Raw genomic sequence first — 22,610 nt, 5'->3', positions numbered from 1 at the left:
GCCCTGGCGCCCTGCCCTTGGGGTGCAGAGGTGCAGAGGTGCCTGGGACCGGGGCTTGGGGTTTCAGGGGAAGATGGAGTAGCTGCCTCACCAATGCGGCCCGACTCGGTGATGCCATTGAGGGCCCGGAGCAGGTCACCCCCCAGCTTCTTGACGTTGACGAGGTCATCCACCATGGAGTAGGAGAGGTCCATCAGGTAGTACAGGTCGATGGGGTAGCCCTTGGCCCTCCGGAAGGTCACGTTGAACGCAACTGCCTGACCTGCCAGGATTTGGGAGAGAGTCAGGGTGTACCACCTGGTCTGGGGGTGGGGGGGGTTCGGGGGCACTGATGCCTCTTGCAGGCCTCAGAACCCTCAGGACTCCCCCATTCTCTGAGGCTGGTGGATAGGATGCAGGACGCCTATTCAGATTCCGATTTCAGGCAAAGCACACGTTCTGACATAGAAGACCATCTGGATACAAGATGTGCTGGATACAAGAAGATATAAGAAGTGGTCATTGTTTATCCAGCACTGTTAAGATTCAGTTCTACCTGGATCTCTCTGGGTCTCCCTGGTAAGGCCTTCTCTACCACCAGCTGCTAAGCAAACCTGCCAGGGCCCAAAAGGGCTCCCTGGCCATCCTGGGGACAGCCCCCCCCACTTCCTCAATCCCAGCTGCCCTAGTTTCTGCTCCTCGTCATCTTAATCACCACCTGCACTTGTAACGACTTCTTTCCTTGTCAATACAAATAGCCTGTGTCCCCAGCTCTCAGGTAGATGCCTGGTGCTCGACAAATCCATGACCATCAAGTCCCCTCTGCCAGCCCACCTTCCAGCATCAGCTCCCCCATGTGGCTACCCCAGCCCTGCCCAGGGCCGTCCACCATAACCCCCTGCTGTTCCACCAAGCCACCTTCCTGAAGGATGTTTCTTGGAGTGCTAACAGAGAGCTGTGTCCTATACCTGGGTCTGTGGTTAAGTCAGGTGGGCAACATTGATTCAAAGGTTTACTTGGGTTCCTAGTTTACAGGCCTTATCAGAGCCTTCACTCAGCCAAAAAATACCTCATCTTCTGAGAGAGGGATAAGGAGTGTTTTCCAGATGGTTTATTCTCCCTTTTTTTTAGGACGCAGAACTCAGCGCTAAAAGCGAGACTAGGCACCAGCTGCAGATGGGGCGTTGGGGACGTCCTCCTGGGGCAGGGACACATGGATACACGCGCCATTAGGGCCGGCCCACCTCTAGCCAGCCAAGCCTACCTGGTCTCAGGTAGAGCGTCACTTCCTGTGGGGACAGCTGCTTCCGACTGCCCGCCTGGCTGTCCCGGGTCTCAGCGAGGCTCTTGGGTTCCATGATGTCATCAGCTGGGCAGCCCTTTGACAGCAGCTCCGCTCGTGTGTCACAGCGAATGGAGTCGGGCTCCCCTTGCCCTGTGAAGTTCTGGGGGAGGCAGGGGTCAGGGGTAGCACAGAGGAAATATGGGAGCCCATGCTGTGGGTGCTGTGCCAAGCTGACCCCCTCATCTGCTCCACTGTTCAGGAAGAGGTCCCTGGGGGGCGGGGCGGGGGTGGGGGGCCTGGGCAGCCTCTTCACAAGGCTCGGGGTCGCAGGGGAGCCTGGCGCCAGCGGGCTTCTCCCCACAGCCTCCAGCAGTGGAAGCAGCTCAGGGCCAGCATCTCAGCTCCAGGCAGACCCATGGGTACCCTCCACGGCCCATCGAGCAGCTGGCCCAGGTTTTCAACCCCTTCCTCAGCAGTGCCTTGCTGGCAGGGAGTGGCTCTCTCCTGAGGGAACGCGGGTGCCCCTCTTGGCCTACCAGTTAATGCCCGGGCACCCCAGGAACCCGGAATAGAGGCCAGGGCTCTGGGCCAAGTAGATCAGAAGGAAAAGACAGGGGGCAGCGTGGGGGTCCTGGGTCCAGGGCACTTTCCTCATGACCACCCTGCCCCCATGAAGGCCCCCTGGATGTCGCTGCAGCAGGGAGAGCCAAGGGGCCGCGTTGGTGGATCTGGCTTCCTCCCACAGAGGGAGACTAGGGGATAACAACCAGACAGGCCTGATAAGAGGCACTCAACATGCTGGCAAATTTGGAAAACTCAGCAGTGGCCACAGAACTGGAGAAGGTCAGTTTTTATTCCAATCCCAAAAGGCAATGCCAATGACTGTTCAAACTACTGCACAACTGCACTCATCTCACACGCTAGCATGGAGAAGGCAATGGCACCCCACTCCAGTACTCTTGCCTGGAAACTCCCATGGATGGAGGAGCCTGGTAGGCTGCAGTCCATGGGGTCGCTAAGGGTCGGACACGACTGAGCGACCTCACTTTCACTTTTCACTTTCATGCATTGGAGAAGGAAATGGCAACCCACTCCAGTGTTCTTGCCTGGAGAATCCCAGGGACGGGGGAGCCTGGTGGGCTGCCGTCTGTGGGGTTGCACAGAGTCGGACACGACTGAAGCGAATTAGGAGCAGCAGCAGCAGCAGCCCACGCCAGCAAAGTAATGCTACAAATCCTCCAAGCTATGCTTCAACAGTACATGAACTGAGAACTTCCAGATCTTCAAGCTGGATTTAGAAAAGGCAGAGGAACCAGAGATCAAATTGTGAACATACCTTGGATCATAGAAAAAGCAAGAGAGTTCCAGAAAAACATCTACTTTTGCTTCATTGACTACACTAAAGCCTTTGACTCTATGGATCACAAAAAACTATGGAAAATTCTTAAAGAGATGAGAATACCAGGCCACCTTACCTGCCTCCTAAGAAGTTTGTATGCAGGTCAAGAAGCAACAGTTAGGACCAGTCATGGAACAACAGACTAGTTGCAAATTGGAAAAGGAGTATGTCAAGGCTGTATATTGTCACCCTGCTTATTTAACTTATATGCAGAATACATCATGCGAAATGCCGGGCTGGAGGAAGCACAAGCTGGAATCAAGATTGCCGGGAGAAATATCATAACCTCAGATATGCAGATGACACCACCCTTATGGCAGAAAGTGAGGAAGAACTAAAGAGCCTCTTGATGAAGGTGAAAGAGGAGAGTGAAAAAGTTGGCTTAAAATTCAACATTCAGAAAACTAAGATCATAGCATCCAGTCCCATCAGTTCATGGCAAATAGATGGGGAAACAGTGACAGTCTTTATTTTCTTGGGCTCCAAAATCACTGCAGATGGTGACTGCAGCCATGAAATTAAAAGACACTTGCTCCTTAGAAGAAAAGCTATGACTAGACAGCATATTAAAAAACAGAGACATTACTTTGCTGACAAAGTTGTGTATAGTCAAAGTATGGTTTTCCCAGTAGTCATGTATGGATGTGAGAGTTGGACCATCAAGAAGGCTGAGAGCTGAAGAATTGATGCTTTTGAACTATGATACTGGAGAAGACTCTTGAGAGTCCCTTGGACTGCAAGGAGATCCAACAGGTCCATCCTAAAGGAGATCAGTCCTGGGTGTTCATTGGAGGGACTGATGATGAAGCTGAAACTCCAATACTTTGGCCACCTGATGCGGAGAGCTGACTCATTTGAAAAGACCCTGATGCTGGGAAAGATTGAGGGCAGGAGGAGAAGGGGGCGACAAAGGATGAGATGGTTGGATGGCATCACAGACTCAATGGACATGAGTTTGAGCAAGCTCTGGGAGATGGTGAAGGACAGGGAAGCCTGTTGTGCTGCAGTTCATGGGGTCACAGAGTCAGACATGGCCGAGCCCCTGAACAACCAACAAGGAGGCCAGAGAGCTGGGGGGCAGGGCCAGACTAAAGGGGCGTGGCCACTAGAGGGGTGGTGCTTCCTGAGCTGCCTCTGTACTGGCTTCACTTTTGAAACCCTATTAAAGATTTTACTGCTGCGTGCCTGCGAGCTGCTTACTGGCTCAGTCGAGTCTGACTCTTTGCGACCTTATGGGCTCTAGCCCGCCAGGCTTCTCTGTCCATGGGGTTCTCCAGGTAAGAATACTGGAGTGGGTTGCCATTTCCTCCTCCAGGGGATCTTCTTGATCCAGGGATGGAACCTGCATCTCTTGCATCTCCCGTGTTGGCAGGCAGATTCTTTACCACTGAGTCAGCTGGGAAGCCCACTTTAAGTGTTAGGGAAATAAAATTAACAGGAATGGGGAGGGGAAAAAATCCCTAAAATGGAATCTGCTCAGAAGCAATTTAGCCTAACTGCATTTCAGATGCAAACCAGAAGCTCACAGGAGGGAAGGGAGAAACCCACCCTGAGGAGGGACTTTGCAAGCTGGACTGTGACTGCTCTCCCGCAGAAGAGCACGCAGACCACACCCATCTCCTCCCTGCAGTGCTGTGGTAGCAACTCTGTAACCACTTCCCCAGAGTCAAAGGAGGAGGAAATGTGGAAATGTATTGTGGATGTTGGGAGCCTGGCTTCTCATGAAGGGAACCAGGAACCCCCTGGTGGTGGCCAGGCAAGTGCCAAGGGGCCAGGAGCGCCTGCTGATTCCAGAGAGAGAGCTCAGGAAGTGATGCTGGGGTGTGCTAGTCGGGCACAGGGCTAGCCCCAGGGCTCCCATGGCCAAATGGGGAACAATTTGAGCTTCAAAATGACAAAGTGAAAGTGATACCACATAAGCTACGGAGTAACAGAAACATCTATGGGTCCACACCAATGAGAAAGAGAGAGGGAGAGTGCAGGAAGGAAATATTCCTCTTACATTAGGAGGCATTGGAGGGAGTCATGAACAGGAATGTCACCATTCTGCAACCATCCCAGTGATAACTGATTCAGGCTCCCATCAACCAATGGACACTAGAGTGAGTGGGTGTAGGCTACAAGGGAAGCAGAGTGCTTCCTGGCTTCAGAGCATCTCCCCACAAATTACTTACTAATTGCAAAGGGGAAATACTGGCATCACCGTGGAGAGTCTGGCAGATGATTCCCTCAGCTGAGTGGTCTAGGCTGTCATCGCCCGTACTAGGACAGAATGACAGCCGGAGCCCTGGGGGTTCCTGCTGAAAGGCCCACCCCAGGCTGTGTCAGAGGGAACGCCAGACAAACCCACACGAGGGACATTCTGCAGAACTGCTGTTCTAAACTCTTGAGGAATGTCAAGGATGTGAAAGACAAAGAAATCTGAGGAAAGTTCCAGGTTTGAGGAGATAAAGAGACATTCGAATGCAATGTGCAATCCTGGATTATAATATTGATCAGTGAGGCAGGGATGATAGCAAAGACATTATTGGAACAATTGGCAAAATTTGTACAAGGTGTGTAAATTTGTCTTTTTATTTATTTTACTTATTTATTATTTTGGCTACACTGGGCCTTCGCTGGGCATGGGCTTCAGTAACTGTGGTGCAGGGGCTTCGTTGCTCCACGGCCTGTGGGATTTTCCCAGACCAGGGATTGAATCTGTGTCCCCTGCATTGACAGGTGGACTCTTAACCACTGGGCCACCAGTGAAGCCCCGAGCTGTGTAAATTTGATCAGAGTAAAGTACTGTGTTAAATTTCCAGGCTTTGATAAATGCATTGTGGTTTTGTAAGTAAATACCTTGTTTTTGAGAAAGTCCCTGGAAACCTTAAGGGACAAAGGGGCTCGTGTCTGCAACCTACTCTCAAACAATTGAGAAAAAATAATAATGTGTGTGCACGCATGTGTTTCCAAACAGACCTGCAGTGTCTGAACCTCAGGGATCTCCAGGAGGAGGGAATGGTCAGTATCTCGGGGGTCCCCAGGGAAGGGGTCCTCCCCAGGAGGAGGTGGAGTTCCCCTACATCCTGGCTGTCCTGGGCCTTTGCCTTTTTCCCCAGAGGGTCTTGCAAGTAAAACATGAAGTAAGGACAGCAGAGAGTTCAGGACCCAGTAGGGAGCTTCCCCACTCCTCCCGGTTCTGGGAGTGGATGGCTAACAGGGAACCGGGGCTGCAGCAGCTCTGCCCACACGTATCTCTTCCTTGTCTTGCCCAGGGCTCCTGCCTCCAGGGCCCAACGAGCTGCACCTGGTCCGACCCAGTGGTTTCACTTAGATCTGCCTCTGCCAGGCTGTCTGGGGACACCACTGTGTCTGCCTGTCTGTCTGCCTCTCTGACAACGCTGCGTCCCTGGCCTGCTCCTGCCCCACTGGGAAGCAGAGTGATAGTGCTTCTGGGGGCCGGCAGTTTCAGAGGCAGAGAAGGGGCTCCAGCCCAGGAGGAGGGAAGAAGGGAAGGGCAGGCTGGGTGAGAGGACCCTCAGGGTGGCTGACACCATTCAGCGAGGCTCTTACCAGTTTCTGGCACCAGGCGCAGCCGGGGCCCGACTCGATGCAGTCCCGGCAGGTGCTGACCTTGTACTTGGTGCACTCCTGGGACAGGACTGGGAGAGAGACACGGGCTGGTGAGCCGGCACCGGTCGACCCCCCTCTCCCAGAGATGGCGGGCCTTCCAAGGGCAACAGTGAGGGGCTGGGGGCTGTGAATGGATGACCAAGCCCGCAGGCAGGGGTGGTGGAGAACGAGGGCCAATGGGAGGATCAGGAAGCAGGGAGGAAACCAGGGCCCACGGGATGCTGTCTTCAGTGGGGTGGGGCCCAGGTCAGCCCCAGGTAGAGGGGCAGGGGAGGGCAGAGCAGGGCCTTTCCTAAGGCCCCGCCCAGGAGGGTGCGAGGGTGGGTCCCGCTGTTCCCGGGAGGAGCCACCCCCGTGGGACTCACCGGACTGGAGGGCAAGCAGGCCCGCTAGGAGCAGCAGCTGGGGGCGCTGGCGCAGCATGTCCTGAGGAGGGAAGAGGCAGTGACATAGCTTCAGACCCCAGACTCTGGGCCTGGAGACACAGAGTTGGGAGGCCCAGTCCCTGCTGCTGAGGGCTGCTCAGCGGTGGGGTGGGGCCCACACAGGTCAGTCTCCCTTACCCCCTCACCCAGGCTGTGTGACCAGCAGGGGAGGAGGCCTGAGCTGGTCATGTGCTCCACTCCGCTGAGCCATCCTGACCTCCAAGGGTGAGCAGGGAGTGGGCCTCCTGCCAGTGACACACATACACACACACACACGCACACACCACACAGGTGTGCCTGAGGGGTGGCAGGCTCTGGGTCAGGGCCCTGTGTCACCTTTGTGGCCCTGAGTCCTCAGCGAATTGAGCTGAGCTTGGAGCAGAGACTCGGTGTGCCCAGGCCTCCTGGCAGGAGGCAGAACCAGGATTGTGCTGGCTGCCTGCTGGACGCCTGCCCCCAGGGCGAGGAGGTGTGACTGGACAGGCCCTGCCCACCCCATCCTCTGCTTGCCTCTTGTTTACAGAAAAGCTGTGGTCTCCCAGGCCTGGCTGGGGAATTATGATCAAAGGATGTGAATGTGTAGTAACAGCGGCAGTTGGGCCGGGAGAACTGCTAAGAATTTAAACAGTAATTCAGCCATGTGGCAGTCACAGAAGCTTTAGTTTCTCCCTGAAGTACCTAGATAACAGTCTCTGAGATACATTTCCTAGGTTGTTTTACAGAAGCTAAAATCCCCACCAAACAGAAGAAGCTGACTGAATGATGACCATGAACACACGGCCCCGGGACCTACTGGATCCTGAGGACTGATAATGTTAACCCCTGTGATCCTGCCCTATTACCTCATCATCAACCAATCAGAGAACTGGACACAAACTGATCACATACTCTGCTAAGCCCCCTCCCTCCTTTTGGCTTTAAAAATGCTTTGTCGAAATCTTCGAGGAGCTCGGGGATTTGGGGGTGGGGCCTGAGCCACAATCTCTTTGCTCGGCCCTGCAGTAAGCTTTTCGCTGCTCCAAGGTGTTTCGGTTTGTCTGGCCTCACTCTGCGTCGGGCACTTGAGCTTGGGCTAGTGGCCAGCACACAGTCCTGCAGAGCCACCACCTGCCTTACCTGCAGCCACCAGCTGTAGGCCACTGCCATTGTGTTTTTCTTATTCCGCACCTGCTGTCCTTAGAAACCCAGCACCTGGAGTGAGGCCTGGACCGGGCGTTGGGTCATCACTGACTGGTCCTGATGCTCCCCAGGCACTGTGGCGGGGGCGGGGCGGGAGGCTGGTATGCTGGTTCTGGCATTGGGTCTTGGAGGTGGAGGCAGCACCTTCAAACCCACTGCCTGCTGCGAGGGACCCAGCCAGCTGGCTCCGCCCTCAGGGAGTTGCTGCCCACCCCCTCCCTGGAAGTGTCCCAGGGACCCAGATCCGGCCCAAAGTGACAGACCTCCTCTAACTTAGCTTCCAGGAGGGATGGCAGGGCTTCCTGGGCACATGAGCCCCCAGGTCTGAGAAACCTGTAGGGCTGCGGCCTTTTAATCTAAGAGAGTGGAGAGAGTGCTGAGAAGCCAGCAAACCAGAGGCAGCGGACAGGAAGTGGCTGTGTTTTATCAGAAACCAAGATCAAACCAAGATGAACAGGCTCGCCCTGAATACCTTGCCCAGTGCACTGCTGATGGTGTTGGCCAGCACGGTGGCCTCGGGGTCCCAGATCTGGGCCCGCAGAGGCTCCGGCCCAAGGTGTGCTTGTGTGGCCGGCCACGTGGTCCCTGCTGTGGCCCCTGCTGTGGCCTGTGGGCTCTGGGTGCCCGTGGGGTGGGTCGTGCCCGAGCCTCTGCTCTCCCATAACCTCTGCATGTGTACCAGGGGCTCTGGGTGGGGGAGGACCCCAGGGTGCCCCTGGGAATTCCCAGTCCTTTTGAGTTCCACCCAGCCTCACCCTGCTGTCTTTTCAGAGGGACCTTGCTCCCTGGTCCCTGCCAAAATTACAATCAGGAGCTAGAAATGTCAAAATGGAACCGTGGATCCTTCCTGTTCGGGTCAAAAGCAGAACTCATGCCCTGCTCTGGCCTCCAGGGTCACAGAGTGGAACTAGGAAGAAGGTTTCAGTTCACTGCATGCCCACCCATTTGTGAAAGCCCGGAGTTGCCCCAGAGTTCTCCCAGTCCTTTCAGGTTCCACAGCCGGGTGGCCTGTCGGGCCAGTGTGTGCCCATGACCTCAGCTGACCAGGGCACTGCCAGATCCGGGCGGCCTCAGGAGAGCACCCCACATCTGAGCCAGAAGTGGCTCCAACTAGAGGAGGGGAACCCCGCATCCCAAGTGCCCCAACCATGCATGTGGCCTAGTAGGGGGGCTATAACCCCAGCTCTCCATGCTTGTTCCTGTGGCCACAGATGGAACCCCAAAGGGTCAGCTGGCAGGTAACCCCATCCTGGCCTTCCTGGCCTATGGAAGCTAAGGCCCCTCAGCACCAGGCTGCGGACCCTGAGCTGCTCACAGCTGGAGCCCCTCCCACACAGGGGGGATGGCGAGGGGTGGGGAGAGGGGAGGGGAGCCGATCACAGCTGGAGTGGTACCCCTGGAGCCCCTGCCACCTGGAGGGAAGGGAGTGTACCTCGGTTAGGCAAGACAACCCACAGGCCGCAGGTCCTTCCCTTGACCGCAGGAAGCTAGTAGGGGGGGTGGTCTGTCCCCACAAGTGTCGTCCCCACTCGCTTCCTCACTCAAGCATTGGGACAGCCTCTGCCAATGGCTCCAGCCTGGCCCCGGTGTCCACAGCCCCTCAGGGACAGGACACCTGGACACACGGCAGCTCTGGGAGCTGAGGGCGGCCAGCCGGGAGCAGAGGCAGGGCCTGCAGCCAGCCCTGTGCTCAGCTGCAGGCAGAGGTCACAGCACCCGTGCCCCGCGGCCAGGACTGGCTACCAGAGCCTTGATGCCTGAAACCAGCATCACGGGGCTTTGCAGACTGAGACCCCTCTGGGTGCCGATGGCTCAGGTCAGTGTCAGTCCGGGTCCCCCAGCGACACGCTGTGCCTCAGCTCTCTGTGTGCCTGGAGGGGCTTGCAGGCCTGGACCAGCTTGAAGAGCCCTCATGTACTTGGGGCGCTGACTCAGCTGGGACAGCTGGTCCAAGAGCAAGGAGGAGGCGCTCCAGCCGGCCACCCGAGCCCAGGTGTGTGGTGCCTCCCTGATGATGTGCCAGCCTGAAGGCTGCACTGCACGCTCCTCAGATCAAAGGGCAGCCCAGCACCAGGACTCAAGGTGCAAAACCCCAAGTCCAGGCAGGTTCAGAAACCCAAGGCCACCCCCACCCCACCCCCACCGCCCAACCCACTGCCACTGGCAAGGATTTTGCATCAGAGTCACCCTTGAGCTTGCCCTTGCCCAGCAGGGGGGCGCTGGCGCAACTGAGTGCAGCCACAGAAGTGGTTCATCTGGAGACCCCGGGCGCCCTGAGGATTACCCTTCACAGTGAACAGAGCTCTGAGCTTCAGGGACTGAGACTCAAAAGAAAAACTGAATCTATTCCTTTCAAACCCCACACACGCCACAAAACCCCATAGTTCATATTTGGTAAAAGACAAGAAAAAGAGGAAACATCAACAAAGGGAGAAAAGTTTGAGCAAGAGGCAGTGGGAGGCCCACATCCGAGGCAGGGCGAGCTGATGTCAGATCAGCTTCCTGTCAAAGACAAAGCCTCTGCCAAAGTGCAGACCCCTAGATGAGGCCCCTCTGACTGCCATCAGAGCCTGCCATAAACCCAGAGGCATGGCCAGTAAGTGACGAGGAACAGAAGCGCCCTGGGGAGGTTACAAGAGGAGAAGGCAGTGTCCAGATGCACCCTGGGAGGTGAGGATTCAAGCCTCTTTCATGTAGAAAAAGTGTTTATATCAACCTTTAAACAGGTATCAACCTTTAAAACCAAAAAGACAAAGTTAAGATGTAGTTGTGTCTGCTTTATGTAAAGACAAGAAAGAATTGGACAGAAGCAGATTGCAACAGAGGCTTGAACCCCCACCTCCACTCCAGGACTTAGAGTTTCAGAGAGACCAGGGAAGAGGAGGAAACCACCCACCGATTCTCCAAACCCACACATTCTCAGGCCCATGAAAACCCACCATACACGTTCACCACTGCTCAATTCACTGTCCATTGCAGAAATTTTCAGGGCCATATTTTCTGGCCAAATGGAAAAAAAAATTGATGCCCCCCCACACAGTTGCTAATTGGAACCTTTAAGGCACTCTGCTCAACATCGCTTGAGTTCAAGAGGAAATCAAGTTTAATGTTTACAGACACGTCAGAAAGGAGAGCGCACAGTGCTCACTGATCAACATGGTGAAAACCTCTGTCCCTGCAGAGACAGAAGCCTAAGGGCCTGGGTGGCTTTGTGCCAGATGAAAAGGAGTGATGACGCACACCTGCAGGACAGAGAGCTCAAGGCGAGAGAAAGAGCCAAGGGCTTAGGAAGTGAGGTGAGGGAGGGAGGAAACAGACAATAGAAGAAGCTGGAGAGTCTGAAAACAAATGCAAAAGCTGCAACTGATAATTACACCGAAACCCATTTCTTTGGAAAAAGCAATCCAGTAGGTGTCATCTGGAAGAGAGTGTGTGTGGCAGGTGCCAGGGAGCTTAGAAAGGGAAGGGGCAAGGTGGCTGCCAGCTGGGCAGTGGCCTCTGAAACTCATCTAGAAGCTTTGGGACAGAGTTGGTGCCGCCCTGAACCTCAGACCAATGGCCAGGAGAGAGAAGTGAGCAGCAGGACTCTGGCCTTGGAAGGTGCAGGGCAGAGCACGTTCCTGGGGAGATGCGCCCCCTTCACATCATGGGCCAGGTCAGCCCAGGTGCAGGAAATGAAACGATTAAAGGAATGAGAGACTGCGTATTTCAGAGTAAGGATGCTGAGCATAAAAACTAAGGGAGAAGCTGTTAGAAGATAGACTCTGAGACGAAAACCCTAATTTGAAAAGACACATCCCAGTTGTTTATTGCAGTGCTGTTTACAGTAGCCAGGACATGGAAGCGACCTAAATGTCCATCAATAGAGGAATGGACAAAGAAGATTTGGTATATATATATGATGGAATATTACTCAGCCAGGAGAAAAGTTTGCCTGGAGAAATGTCAATAACCTCAGATATGCAGATGATATCACCCTTATGGCAGAAATCGAAGAAGAACTAAAGAGCCTCTTGATGAAGGTGAAAGAGGAGAGTGAAAAAGCTGGCTTAAAAAAACATTCAAAAAACGAAGATCATGGTATCCAGTCCCATCACTTCATGGCATATAGATGGGGAAACAATAGAAACAGTGACAGACTTTATTTTCTTGGGCTCCAAAATCACTGCAGATGGTGACTGCAGCCATGAAATTAAAAGACAGTTGCTCCTTGGAAGAAAAGCTATGACCAACCTAGACAGCGTATTAAAAAGCAGAGACATTACTTTGCCAACAAAGGTCCATATGGTCAAAGCTATGGTTTTTCCAGTGGTCATGTATGCATGTGAGAGTTGGACCATCAAGAAGGCTGAGAGCTGAAGAAATGCTGCTTTTGAACTGTGGTGTTGGAGAAGACTCTTGAGAGTCCCTTGGACTGCAAGGAGATCCAACCAGTCAATCCTAAAGGAAATCAAGCCTGAATATTCATTGGAAGGACTGATGCTGAAGCTGAAGCTACAATACTTTGGCCATCTAACCCGAAGAATTGACTCATTAAGAAAGACCCTGAAGCTGAGAAAGATAGAAGGCAGGAGGGGAAGGGGATGACAGAGGATGAGATGGTTGGATGGCATCACTGACTCAATGAACATGAGTTTGAGCAAGCTCCAGGAGATGGTGAAGGACAGGGAAGCCTGTTGTGCTGCAGTCCATGGGGTCAGAAAGAATCAGACCCGACTGAGTGACTGAACAACAACATTACTCAGCTGTAAAAAGCATGATATAATGCCATTTGCAGCAATATGGATAGATCTAGAGATTGTCATTTGAATGAAGTAAGTCAAAAAGAGAAAGACAAATGATATGAAACCATATCATATCACTTATATGTAGAATCTGAAAATTGGTACAAATGAATTAATTTACAAAACAGAAACATATTCACAGACATAGAAAACAAACTTCTGGTTACCAAAGGGGAGAGAGTGGGAAAGGATAAATTAGGAGTTTGGGATTAACATTTACACACTGTTGCTGCTGCTAAGTCACTTCAGTCATGTCCGACTCTGTGCGACCCCATAGATGGCAGCCCACCAGGCTCCGACATCCCTGGGATTCTCCAAGCAAGAACAATGGAGTGGGTTGCCATTTCCTTCTCCAATGCATGAAAGTGAAAAGTGAAAGTGAAGTTGCGGGCTCCTCCATCCATGGGATTTTCCAGGCAAGAGTACTAGAGTAGGGTGCCATTGCCTTCTCCAAACATTTACACACTACTATATATAAAATAGGTAAATAAGAAGGACCTACTGTAGAGAACAGGGAAGGGAACCATATTCAATGTCTGTAATAACCTATAACCTATAATGGGAAGGAGAAGGAAATGGCAACCCTCTTTAGTATTGTTGCCTGGAGAATCCCATGGACAGAGAAGCCTGGCAAGCTAAGGTCCATAGGGTTGCACAGGGCTGGACACGACTGAAGCAACTTAGCATGCCCGTACACACGCATAATAGAAAAGAAACTGGAAAAGAATGTATATATATATACAGAATCAATTTTCTGTGCACCTGCATCAGTGTAAATCAACTACACTTCAACAAATTAAATAAAAAAGAAGACTGACTCTAAAAACAAAGTTTGTAGATAAAAAATTGAGTAGATGAAAACATTCAGTATTTGTCTCATGCAGAAGGTGAATGGTAATTTTTGTGTCTAAGGAAATCTCAGGAATAAAAGCAAAAAGGCAAATACCCCATAGAAAAGTCTGTTGTAAACACAAAATGCAGAAGAGAAGAAATGAAACTTGTTCTCAAACATTTGAAAAGGCTGCTCTGGATGATAATCAGGTATTCCAATCAAAGTACCTAGATTCCTGGTCTAGTTATCAAGCTGGACACTGTTTTTAACAACTGTGATGCTCACGAGTGGAACCTACACAGAGGGAAAATGTGTGAACGGTGAGTCCAGCTCAATTTTTCCAATAAAATGTTGCTGTGTGAAAAAAAAGTAAGTGAACAATAACCAAACTAGGCCGTTTCTGCTGGATGGTGGCATTGCAAGTGTTTTCAATTTTCTTCATTATCCCAGTTTGTATTTTTCAAACTGCTACAATAAACATATAAACTGATTTTTTAAAAATTCATACATTTAAGAAAATTTCAATTCTGTGGTGCTCGATGCATTGCTTTAAAATATCTCTGGGTTCCCAAAGTGGTCAGTTTTTCTGTCCCCAGTGCGGACAGAGGGCAGTCCTCAGTCCACAGACTGAGGGCAAGTGACTCTCTGCTGGGACGCCGGCTCCCAACTCGGTCACTCATTCACTCATTCTCAGAACAAGTGCTACCTGTCTGGTCTCTGGCACTGTTCTCGATCCTAGGATTTTGACTTCTGCCAAGCCCTTGTGGTGCGCCACACCTCTGTCCCTCCCCCAAATTCCCATCACCCTGAAACCCTCACCACTGCAAAGCCAATGCACAGCCACATCCATGCTGTTTAGAAAATGAACTGGGGGCTTCCCTGGTGGTCCAGTGGCTAAGACTCCGTGCTCCCAGTGCAGGGGGCCCGGGTTCAATCCCTGGTCAGGGAACTAGATCCCACAGGCCACAACTAAGAGTTTGCTTGCTGCAACTAAGAACTGGCACGGCAAAATAAAAATAAATATTAAAAAAAAATGAATTGGTGGATTTTCGTCACTAGATATTCAACAAGGGCCTCCAGAACACTGTTGAACGGTTCCAACTTGCAACTAACTATAAAGCGTTTACTTTTCGTCTTTTGTAACCAGATACGAATAAACATGTTTACAAAGTAAAACCACAGATGGGTGGGAGCACTGGTCCCGCTGGGCTGCCGTTCTGTGTGTCCCCGCCCTCGGGGCACTGGAAGAGGACCGTGCCCCATGCTTGGGGAGGCCCCTCAGGCAGGAGCCCTGGCCCTGCTGAGGTCTCGCCCGTCAAGGAAGCTGGCCTCAGTCCCTGACTTACTCCTCATCCAGCCAGGGAACACTTCCAGCTACTCCTAGCTATAGCCCAGGGCACAACTCCCCCGGACGACCCTCCCCTGGAAGCTTCCAGAGTGGTGGAATCAGGCCGCGTGGGTGTGAAGGTCTCTGCATTGCAGACTGGCCAGATCTGAGCACCCAGGAATCTGACCCCACACTGTGGGCTCTGTGGTGACCCGTGGGCAGAGGGCGGAGGCCGTGAAGGCCTGGGCCACAGCGACCTGACCACGGCAGGCACGGCCAGTCTTCAGGGGGAGCCTCAGGCAGCGGGCGTGGTCCCTGCCTGGACAGTCACTCAGGACCCCAGGTCCCAGAGGACCAGGGCTGGGTGATGCCCACAGCAGCCCCCTGTGGGCCTGGCTGCCACTGACACCCACAGCCTCAATTCGTCAGCAGCTCCCTGGCGTGGGGAGGCCAGACCTGCTCCCCATTCCCAGAGGTGGGGGAACCAGACCTGCTCCCCATTCCCAGGGGTGGGGGAACCAGATCTGCTCCCATTCCTAGGGGTGGGGGGCCAGACCTGCTCCAATTCTCCCAGGGGTAGGGATGGTGGCTCTGAGGGTCCCTAAGCCCCACAGCCAGGACAGATGCCAGGACTGGAGCCCCCATCAACCTGACCCCAGGGTTGCTATGCCTAAGTCTATGCCCAGTGCCAAGTGACTGTGGACAGGTCACAGTGACTTCCCATTCTGGACCTCGGTTTCCTCCCGGTCACAGAGAGCCAGGGGTGCTGTGAGCGTGAGTCTCATGTGCCAAGTACACAGGCCCAAGGGACCCAGATGTTTGCTCAAACTCTTCTCTGAATGTGCTGCAAAGATGTCTCTTAGACGGAGTCAACATTGAATCAGTGGACTCTGGGTAAAGCGGATTGCCCTCAATGCTGTGGTTGGGCCTCATCCAATCAGTTGAAGGCCTTAAAGGAAAGATGGGGTCCCCCAGGAGGAGAGGCCTCTGCCTCTGGACAGCCCGGAACTCCAGCTGTAGCATCAGCTCTCTGCGGGTTCTCCAGCCTGTCCTGCAGACTTGCGGTCTGTCAGCCTCCATAGTTTCACAGGTCAGCTCCACCAAACCAACCTGTCTCTCTGTACAAACACATGCAAACACGTGCACATGTTTACACACACACACACACACACACACACGTGCACGTGTCCTGTTGGCTCTGTCTCTCTGGGGAGCCCACACTTCATAGCTCCCAGGAGAAGCACCTCAGGTTCAGGGAAAGCTGCTGGCATTTTTTGACAGCACCTCCAGGTAGGTGGGCACAGCTGTGCCTTCCTGCTCTGTGTGTTTCAGAAGCGGCAAGGGTGCCTGGCTCCCACATCTCTCTGCCCCCAGCAGAGCCCTGCAGTGGTGGCACCCCAGCCCCGAGTCCATGTGCTCGGCTGCAGACCTGGCCTCATGGGGTGCCATGCTAAACGGGGATCGTGCCAGGGCTCACGTGGAAGCTTGAGTCTGCTGGCTCCCTGGCACCCCCAGCCCTGCTGCTCGACTGCTGGGACGGTGAGCAGCCTGGACACCCCTAGCTATTGGGGGGGACCCTGGAACAAGCAGGAAGGCCTGCCCGGGTCACAGATTGGCAGCTTGGGGACTTAACTGCACCTGCTGCGTCACCAAGATGCCCACTCACCAGTGGTGGGAGCGACTGGAGACCCCAGGCCCGCCCTAGGGCTGCCGTCCGCACGGCCTGCCCTGCCCAGGGTCAGGGGGTGAGTGGGGGAAGGTAGGGGAGGTGGGGGAGGGGAAGGCGGGGGACATGGCTCTTTCTGAACAGCCCAGGTTCCCTGCCCACTGCAGCAGCTGGACATGGACTTCATCAGCCTGACCATGACCCCATTCCAGGGACAGGGCCCCAGAGGCCAAGGGGGTGACAGATGGCAGCATGGCTGGGACAGGTGGGTCTTGGCATCCCAGGGCCCCTGGGGCTTGGCCCCCCACCCTGTCAGCCACTTGCTCAGTAGGTGCAGGAGGTTTGGGTGGTGCCTCCTTCAGACCTCAGCTCCTGGCTCAGGTGGGATTGGGTGAGATGACCTACAGCCCATTTTAGGTCTTGTTTAGGGAAAAGGGAAATGGACAGGGGCCAATTAGCATTGCAGCCCCGCCCACCTGCGGTGTCACTGGGACTTCACTGTTCCCAGAACTGGCATTCTCAGCTGGCCCCACCACCCACAGGGGCTTAGTCACTAGCGCCTGGTAGCTGCCCCCGTGATGTCGGCTCCAGAGGGACTGAGGGACACACGCACAGTGACAGGTGTGCAGGCTACCGGGCCCCACCCCCACATGCCTTCCAGATCAGGGGGGCCAGAGTCACATGGGGCCCCTCGGGCTCCATGCTGCCCCACCCACGGGGTGAAAACCTCTCCACAGTCCAGTAACCAGCCAGGCATGGCCTGAGCTGAACTTGTGGGGCCCTATGGACACAAGGCCAGCCTTGCCCACAGGCCCACATCGCCACCTCCCAGGGAAGTGGTTTTCGAATCACAAGTCGATTAGACCATCAGCTGGAGTGCAAACTACTAGCCCATTTCACAGATGGAGGCTGAGCAGCCAGCCTGGCCCCAGCCGTTTGGCCAGTGTGTGGGCGGGCCTCTCCCATCCCCTGGACAGCGACGCCCCCTCTGCTGAGCTTCTGAGAGGCCCCTGACTTTCTGGGGTATCTCCCCTCAGAAACCTCCAGGAGCTGACTGTGACCTGCCCCAGGGCTGCGCTGGCTTGGTCCAAGCCAACAGCTGTGGGCAGGCACGTCCATGCAGATTTCAGCTGAGAAACCCGAGGCCGGCGGGGCTGAGTCTGGCTGCCTGGCCAGCCGAGCTCCCAGGAAATATCTCAATTTACTCCCGTCGGGACAAATCCCAGGGCAGCCAGGAGTCCCCTTTCCCTGAACTCATCTGGGTCCTTGGACCCTTGTCCCCACACTCCCAGGGGACAGGCCTCCAAGGGCCTGGTTGCGGGAGATTTAGGTCACACACCCAATGACCGCCTAAAGCTTTAACTGTCTCCCCGCATTTTCACATCATTAGGCCAGAACTCATGAGCCTCTGGACCCTGAGAGAAGAAGCAGACCTGCCTTCAACACAATGCACCATGGACACAAACACACACAGACACACACACAATGCACCTGGATACACACACAGACAGACACACACAAAGCACTGTGGACACACACATACGCACAGAGACACATACACTCAGAGGTACCACATGCACACAGACACACACACAGAACAAACACACACAGACACAAAATGCACCATGCACACACAGACACACACAGACACATACACTCAGAGGCACCACACACACACACAGGGGCTCGCTGGAGGACAGACCTGCCCGGCCAACTGTGGAAGCATGAAGAGAGGATGGGGACAGACCAGGGCAGGAAGAGGAGGGCACGGGGCAGGAGGAGGAGGGGGAGGCCCGGGAACCCTCCTTCAGAGCCCGGCCGCGCGGACCCCGTACCCCCGAGAGGGGCCTGGCCTGCCTCCAGCCTCCTTCTGGCTCTGCGGGGCCTAGTGGCCCCCAGATCAGGGGCTCAGCAAGCGCCTGGGCCTTGTTGAGAGACTCCCACGGCGGGACCGAGGCTGAGGTCTGCGCGCATCCTTCCGCCACGCTGGTCCCATGCCCTTGGTTACATGCCTCCCGGCAGCCAGTAGCTCTGCAGCAGTGGGCTCAGCGCTTCCCCTTGTGGGGTCTCAGCTCAAGGGGCCTGGAGCGGACGACCAGGGCCACCGGGGCCCCCGCAGCCTGGGCTCCTCGGAGCTGCTTCCCTCGGGAAAGACAGCAGCCGGGGCCTCAAGACTGAGCAGTTCCCCTTCAGAGAAGCTAGCCCGGACACAGAGGAGCCTCTGTCCACTCACCCCTGGATGCCCTGGAGACCTCGGCAGGGGTGTCCCAGCTGGACTGGCAGGGGCTTCGGCTCTGCTCTTCACCAGGCTGGTGCTTCACGGATCTGGGAAGACACTGGCCACTGGAGACCCCACGGGTGAAGGCGCGGTGCTTCCTGTTCTAAGTCAGCAACTTGGAGGAAGTAGTTACATGTGCTTGATTGCACCACTTGGGGCCCGTCATCCAGCCCCGGCCCCTCTGCCTACACAGCTCCAGCCCGGGGGCTGTCAGAAGAACAACATGCACACAGACACACCATCCCTTATACATGCTCAGGGCGGGAAGCGGAACAGGGTGGGAGCGGATGGAGCAGGAGCAGGGCCCCTGGCAGCACCGCCTGTGCCCTCAGGGGATGGGGAACCCTGGAGGGCAGTGCCCAGGAATTTGCACCCCTGGAAGGGACAGCTTGCAGACCGAGCACACCCATCAGAGAAGAAGCAGACAGGCACAGAGGTTCCAAACTTGTATCACAGAAATGGAAAAGCATCACAGGGCCCGAAGGGCAGAACAAGAAAGTGGAGAGCAAATCAGTGAGCAGGCTGTGGGATCAGCTGGGGGGACAAAGGAAAAAGAGACTCAGAGACAGAGATAGAGAGAGACAGAGAGACAGACAGCACACAGGAGGAAGGGGAGGATAAGGATGAGGAGGAAGAGAGGAGAAGAGGAGACACAGACTGATTACATCCACAAAGAAACAGAAAGCAGAACCTTCAGATGAACCCAGTCTCACAAACATAAACTACCCTTAACTCTGTTTGGAAGATGCAATCTCAAAGACAGATAGATGGAGAAATCCAAGAGGAATCCAAGGGTGGGTGTGGGGGCAACAGTAACCAAAGAAATAAGTACAAATTGTTGAGCCTAAGTAACTGTTGATTTTAAACAAATGATAGGAAACATTTAATATTTAAATTAAATTTTAATATTTTAATATTTAATTTTAATAATACATTGTGACTTGTTGTTCAGTTGATAAGTCATGTCCGACTCTTTGTGACCCCACGGACTGTAGCACAACAGGCTTCCCTGTCCTTCACCATCTCCTGGAGTTTGCTCAAACTCACATCTATTGAGTCAGTGATGCCATCCAACTGTCTCATCCTCTGTCACCCACCTCTCCTGCCCCCAGTCTTTCCCAGCATCAGGGTCTTTTCCAATGCGTCAGCTCTTCACATCAGGTGGCCAAAGTACCGGAGCTTCAGCTTCAACATCAGTCCTTCCAATGAATATGCAGAGTTGATTTCCTTTAGGATTGACCGGTTTGATCTCCTTGCTGTCCAAGGGACTTTCAAGACTCTTCTCCAGCATCACAATTTGAAAGCATGGATTTTTTGGTGCTCAGATAGGAAACATTTAATTTTACACGTGGTAACTATTAAAACTCTTCTAAAGAAGAGAAATAGGCAGGTCTTCCCTGGTGGTCCAATGCTTAATAACCTGCCTGGCAATGCAGGGGACATGGGTTCAATTCCTGCTTGGGGAACTGAGATCCCATATGCTGCGGAGCAATTAAACCTGAGCACCACAACTACGGAGCCTGTGCACCCTGGAGCCTGCGCTCCACAAGAGAAGCCACTGCAGTGAGAAGCCTGCACGCCACCACTAGAGAAAGCCCACGAGCAGCAACAAAGACCCAGGGTGGCCAAAAGTCAATAAAATAAGTAAGTAAATATTTTTTTAAAAGAACAGAAATAGGAAGTACACAGCTGAAGAAGAAGGAAATATGAGAAAAAAAATTTTTTAAGGCAGAAGCAATAGAACAACAAGAAAGGACTGTGAACTAAAAGCACACAGTAAGACTTTAGGAATGGTTTCAAAAATTCCAGAGAACACAGAGTTCCAGGGTTGCAGCACCTGTGAACAGGCCAATCTCTCCCTGTTCAAATACAGTCTTGGTGACTTTTTTTGAAAAAAAGAACAAGTTCCAATTAGATGTCTTCTATAAATGGAACTTCCTCTTTATGGAACTATTTCAGAAAATACGACAAAAAAGGAAGAGATTGAGATGCAGCAGTGACTGCCCCTGGCAGTGACCCCACAGAGACATGCCAGTCACAGAGACACCCCTGCCACTCACAGACATGTCATCTGCTGCCCTAGGCCTTGGAACATGTCGCAACAGACACTAAGATAATCATAAAGTAAATAAAATAACTGATGCTGAAGCTGAAACTCCAATACTTTGGCCACCTGATGCGGAGAACTGACTCATTGGAAAAGACCCGGATGCTGGGAAAGATTGAGGGCAGGAGGAGAAGGGGATGACAGAGGATGAGATGGTTGGATGGCATCACTGACTCAACGGACATGAGTTTGGGTAAACTCCGGGAGTTGGTGATGGACAGGGAGGCCTGGAGTGCTGCAGTCCATAGGGTCACAAAGAGTCGGACACGACTGAGCGACAGAACTTAACCGAACTGAAATAAAAGAAACAATGTTTACTCTTGAACCCCAATCACATCAACACTTTATCCCTTTGATTGGGAACAAGGAGGACAGAGGGCTGGGCTAGTGGGCGTGGCAGAGATGAGAGAGCACCATCAAGGCTGGAAAGAAGCCCCCAGGACCAAGAGAGGTTGCATGAGAGAAGAGTAGTTGTGGGAACCCCAAGACAGGAGACTGGAGAGACAGGAGCCACTTACCACGCCTGGACCGCAGGACATTCACAAACTACCGTCAACAGCTTTAGGCTTGTTAAAGGTTCCGTGATTATCTTAAAGAATCACCACCTTTTAGAGTCTCAAGTTAAGATATTTGCACAGGGTGTTTCGGGTTTGCTTCCAAACAATCAGGGGTGTGGTAGGTGGGAGAGAGTGGAAAGTGAAAGTGAAGTCGCTCAGTTGTGTCCGACTCTGCGACCCCGTGGACTGTAGCCTATCAGGCTTCTCTGTCCATGGGATTCTCCAGGCAAGAATACTGGAGTGGGTAGCCATTTCCTTCTCCAGGGGGTCTTCCCGACCCAGGGATCTAGCCCCGGTCTCCTGCATTGGAGGCAGACGCTTTAACCTCTGAGCCACCAGGAAAGCCCACCAGGGAGAGAGTGGGCAGGGATGTAAATAAGACAAGATTAGCCAGGAATTGATTGTTGTTGAAGCAGATGCTGAGGACACATGGATTCACTAAACTGTCTGGTCTATTTGTATATGTGTAAAATTTTCTGTAGTAAAAATTTTTAATTCTAAAAAGAAGCATAAAGTTGCCTAATGGGGGTAGAGGTTCAGTTTTGCAAAATGAAAAAGTTCCAGAGTTTAGTTGCGTGACAGTGTGAATATATTTCATAATAGTGAACTTTACACTTAAAAATGGTAAAGATGGCTAAATTGATGTTATGTATTTTACCATAATTAGAAAGAAAAAATGTTACCTATTAAATTGTTAAAAGTGACATTGAAGGCTGAAAATAAAGGATTGGAAAACATACATATCACATAACAAAATACTAAAGATACAATATAGAGATAACATTAAAAGATAGAATTAAATGCAAAAAAAACCACATTAAATGAATAAAGATGTACATAATGAAAGTTCCAATCCACAAAGAAAGTTCAGCCATCCTAAATATATACTAAACAAAATCACAATACATGAAAAATAAAAACTGACAAATACGTAAGTGAACAGATACAACCACAAACATAGCAAGCATCTTAATATGCCTCTCTCAGAAATGAATAGATCCCAAAGAAAATTAGGTCTATGGAGAACTTGAGGAATATAATCCCCAGAGGCAGGCATGGCAACTCACTCCAGTATTACTGCCTGGAGAATCCCATGGACAGAGGAGCGTGGTGGGCTACTGTTGCAAAGAGTTGGACATGACTGAAGCAACTTAGCACACGCTCACAACCCTTTATT

General features: G+C 52.9%; 1 protein-coding gene across 2 annotated transcripts in view; it reads right to left on the bottom strand.

Moving 5' to 3' along the window:
* The window catches only part of ITGB2 (integrin subunit beta 2), a 29,546-nt gene extending 10,672 nt beyond the window's left edge, over positions 1-18,874 (bottom strand). Inside the window, exons 1-5 of one of the 2 annotated variants that reach the window (XM_086326655.1) lie at positions 18,725-18,874; positions 6,644-6,704; positions 6,219-6,307; positions 1,244-1,424; positions 92-262 (exon numbers count right to left, since the gene is read on the bottom strand). In XM_086326655.1, the coding sequence (XP_086182781.1) occupies positions 92-262; positions 1,244-1,424; positions 6,219-6,307; positions 6,644-6,701 (499 nt within the window). In that variant the 5' untranslated portion in view covers positions 6,702-6,704; positions 18,725-18,874. Of the gene's footprint in view, positions 1-91; positions 263-1,243; positions 1,425-6,218; positions 6,308-6,643; positions 6,709-18,724 lie in introns of both variants that reach the window. The other variant, XM_086326740.1, reaches the window with a different exon arrangement.
* Positions 18,875-22,610: the final 3,736 nt, after the last annotated feature.

Source organism: Bos grunniens, chromosome 1 (assembly GCF_055505025.1).
Source record: "Bos grunniens cultivar Pamir isolate PY7600 chromosome 1, Bosgru_T2T1.0, whole genome shotgun sequence".
Lineage (NCBI taxonomy): Eukaryota > Metazoa > Chordata > Mammalia > Artiodactyla > Bovidae > Bos > Bos grunniens.
The sequence above is the reverse complement of the archived record's forward strand: the minus strand, read 5'-3'. Positions and strand labels throughout refer to the sequence as shown.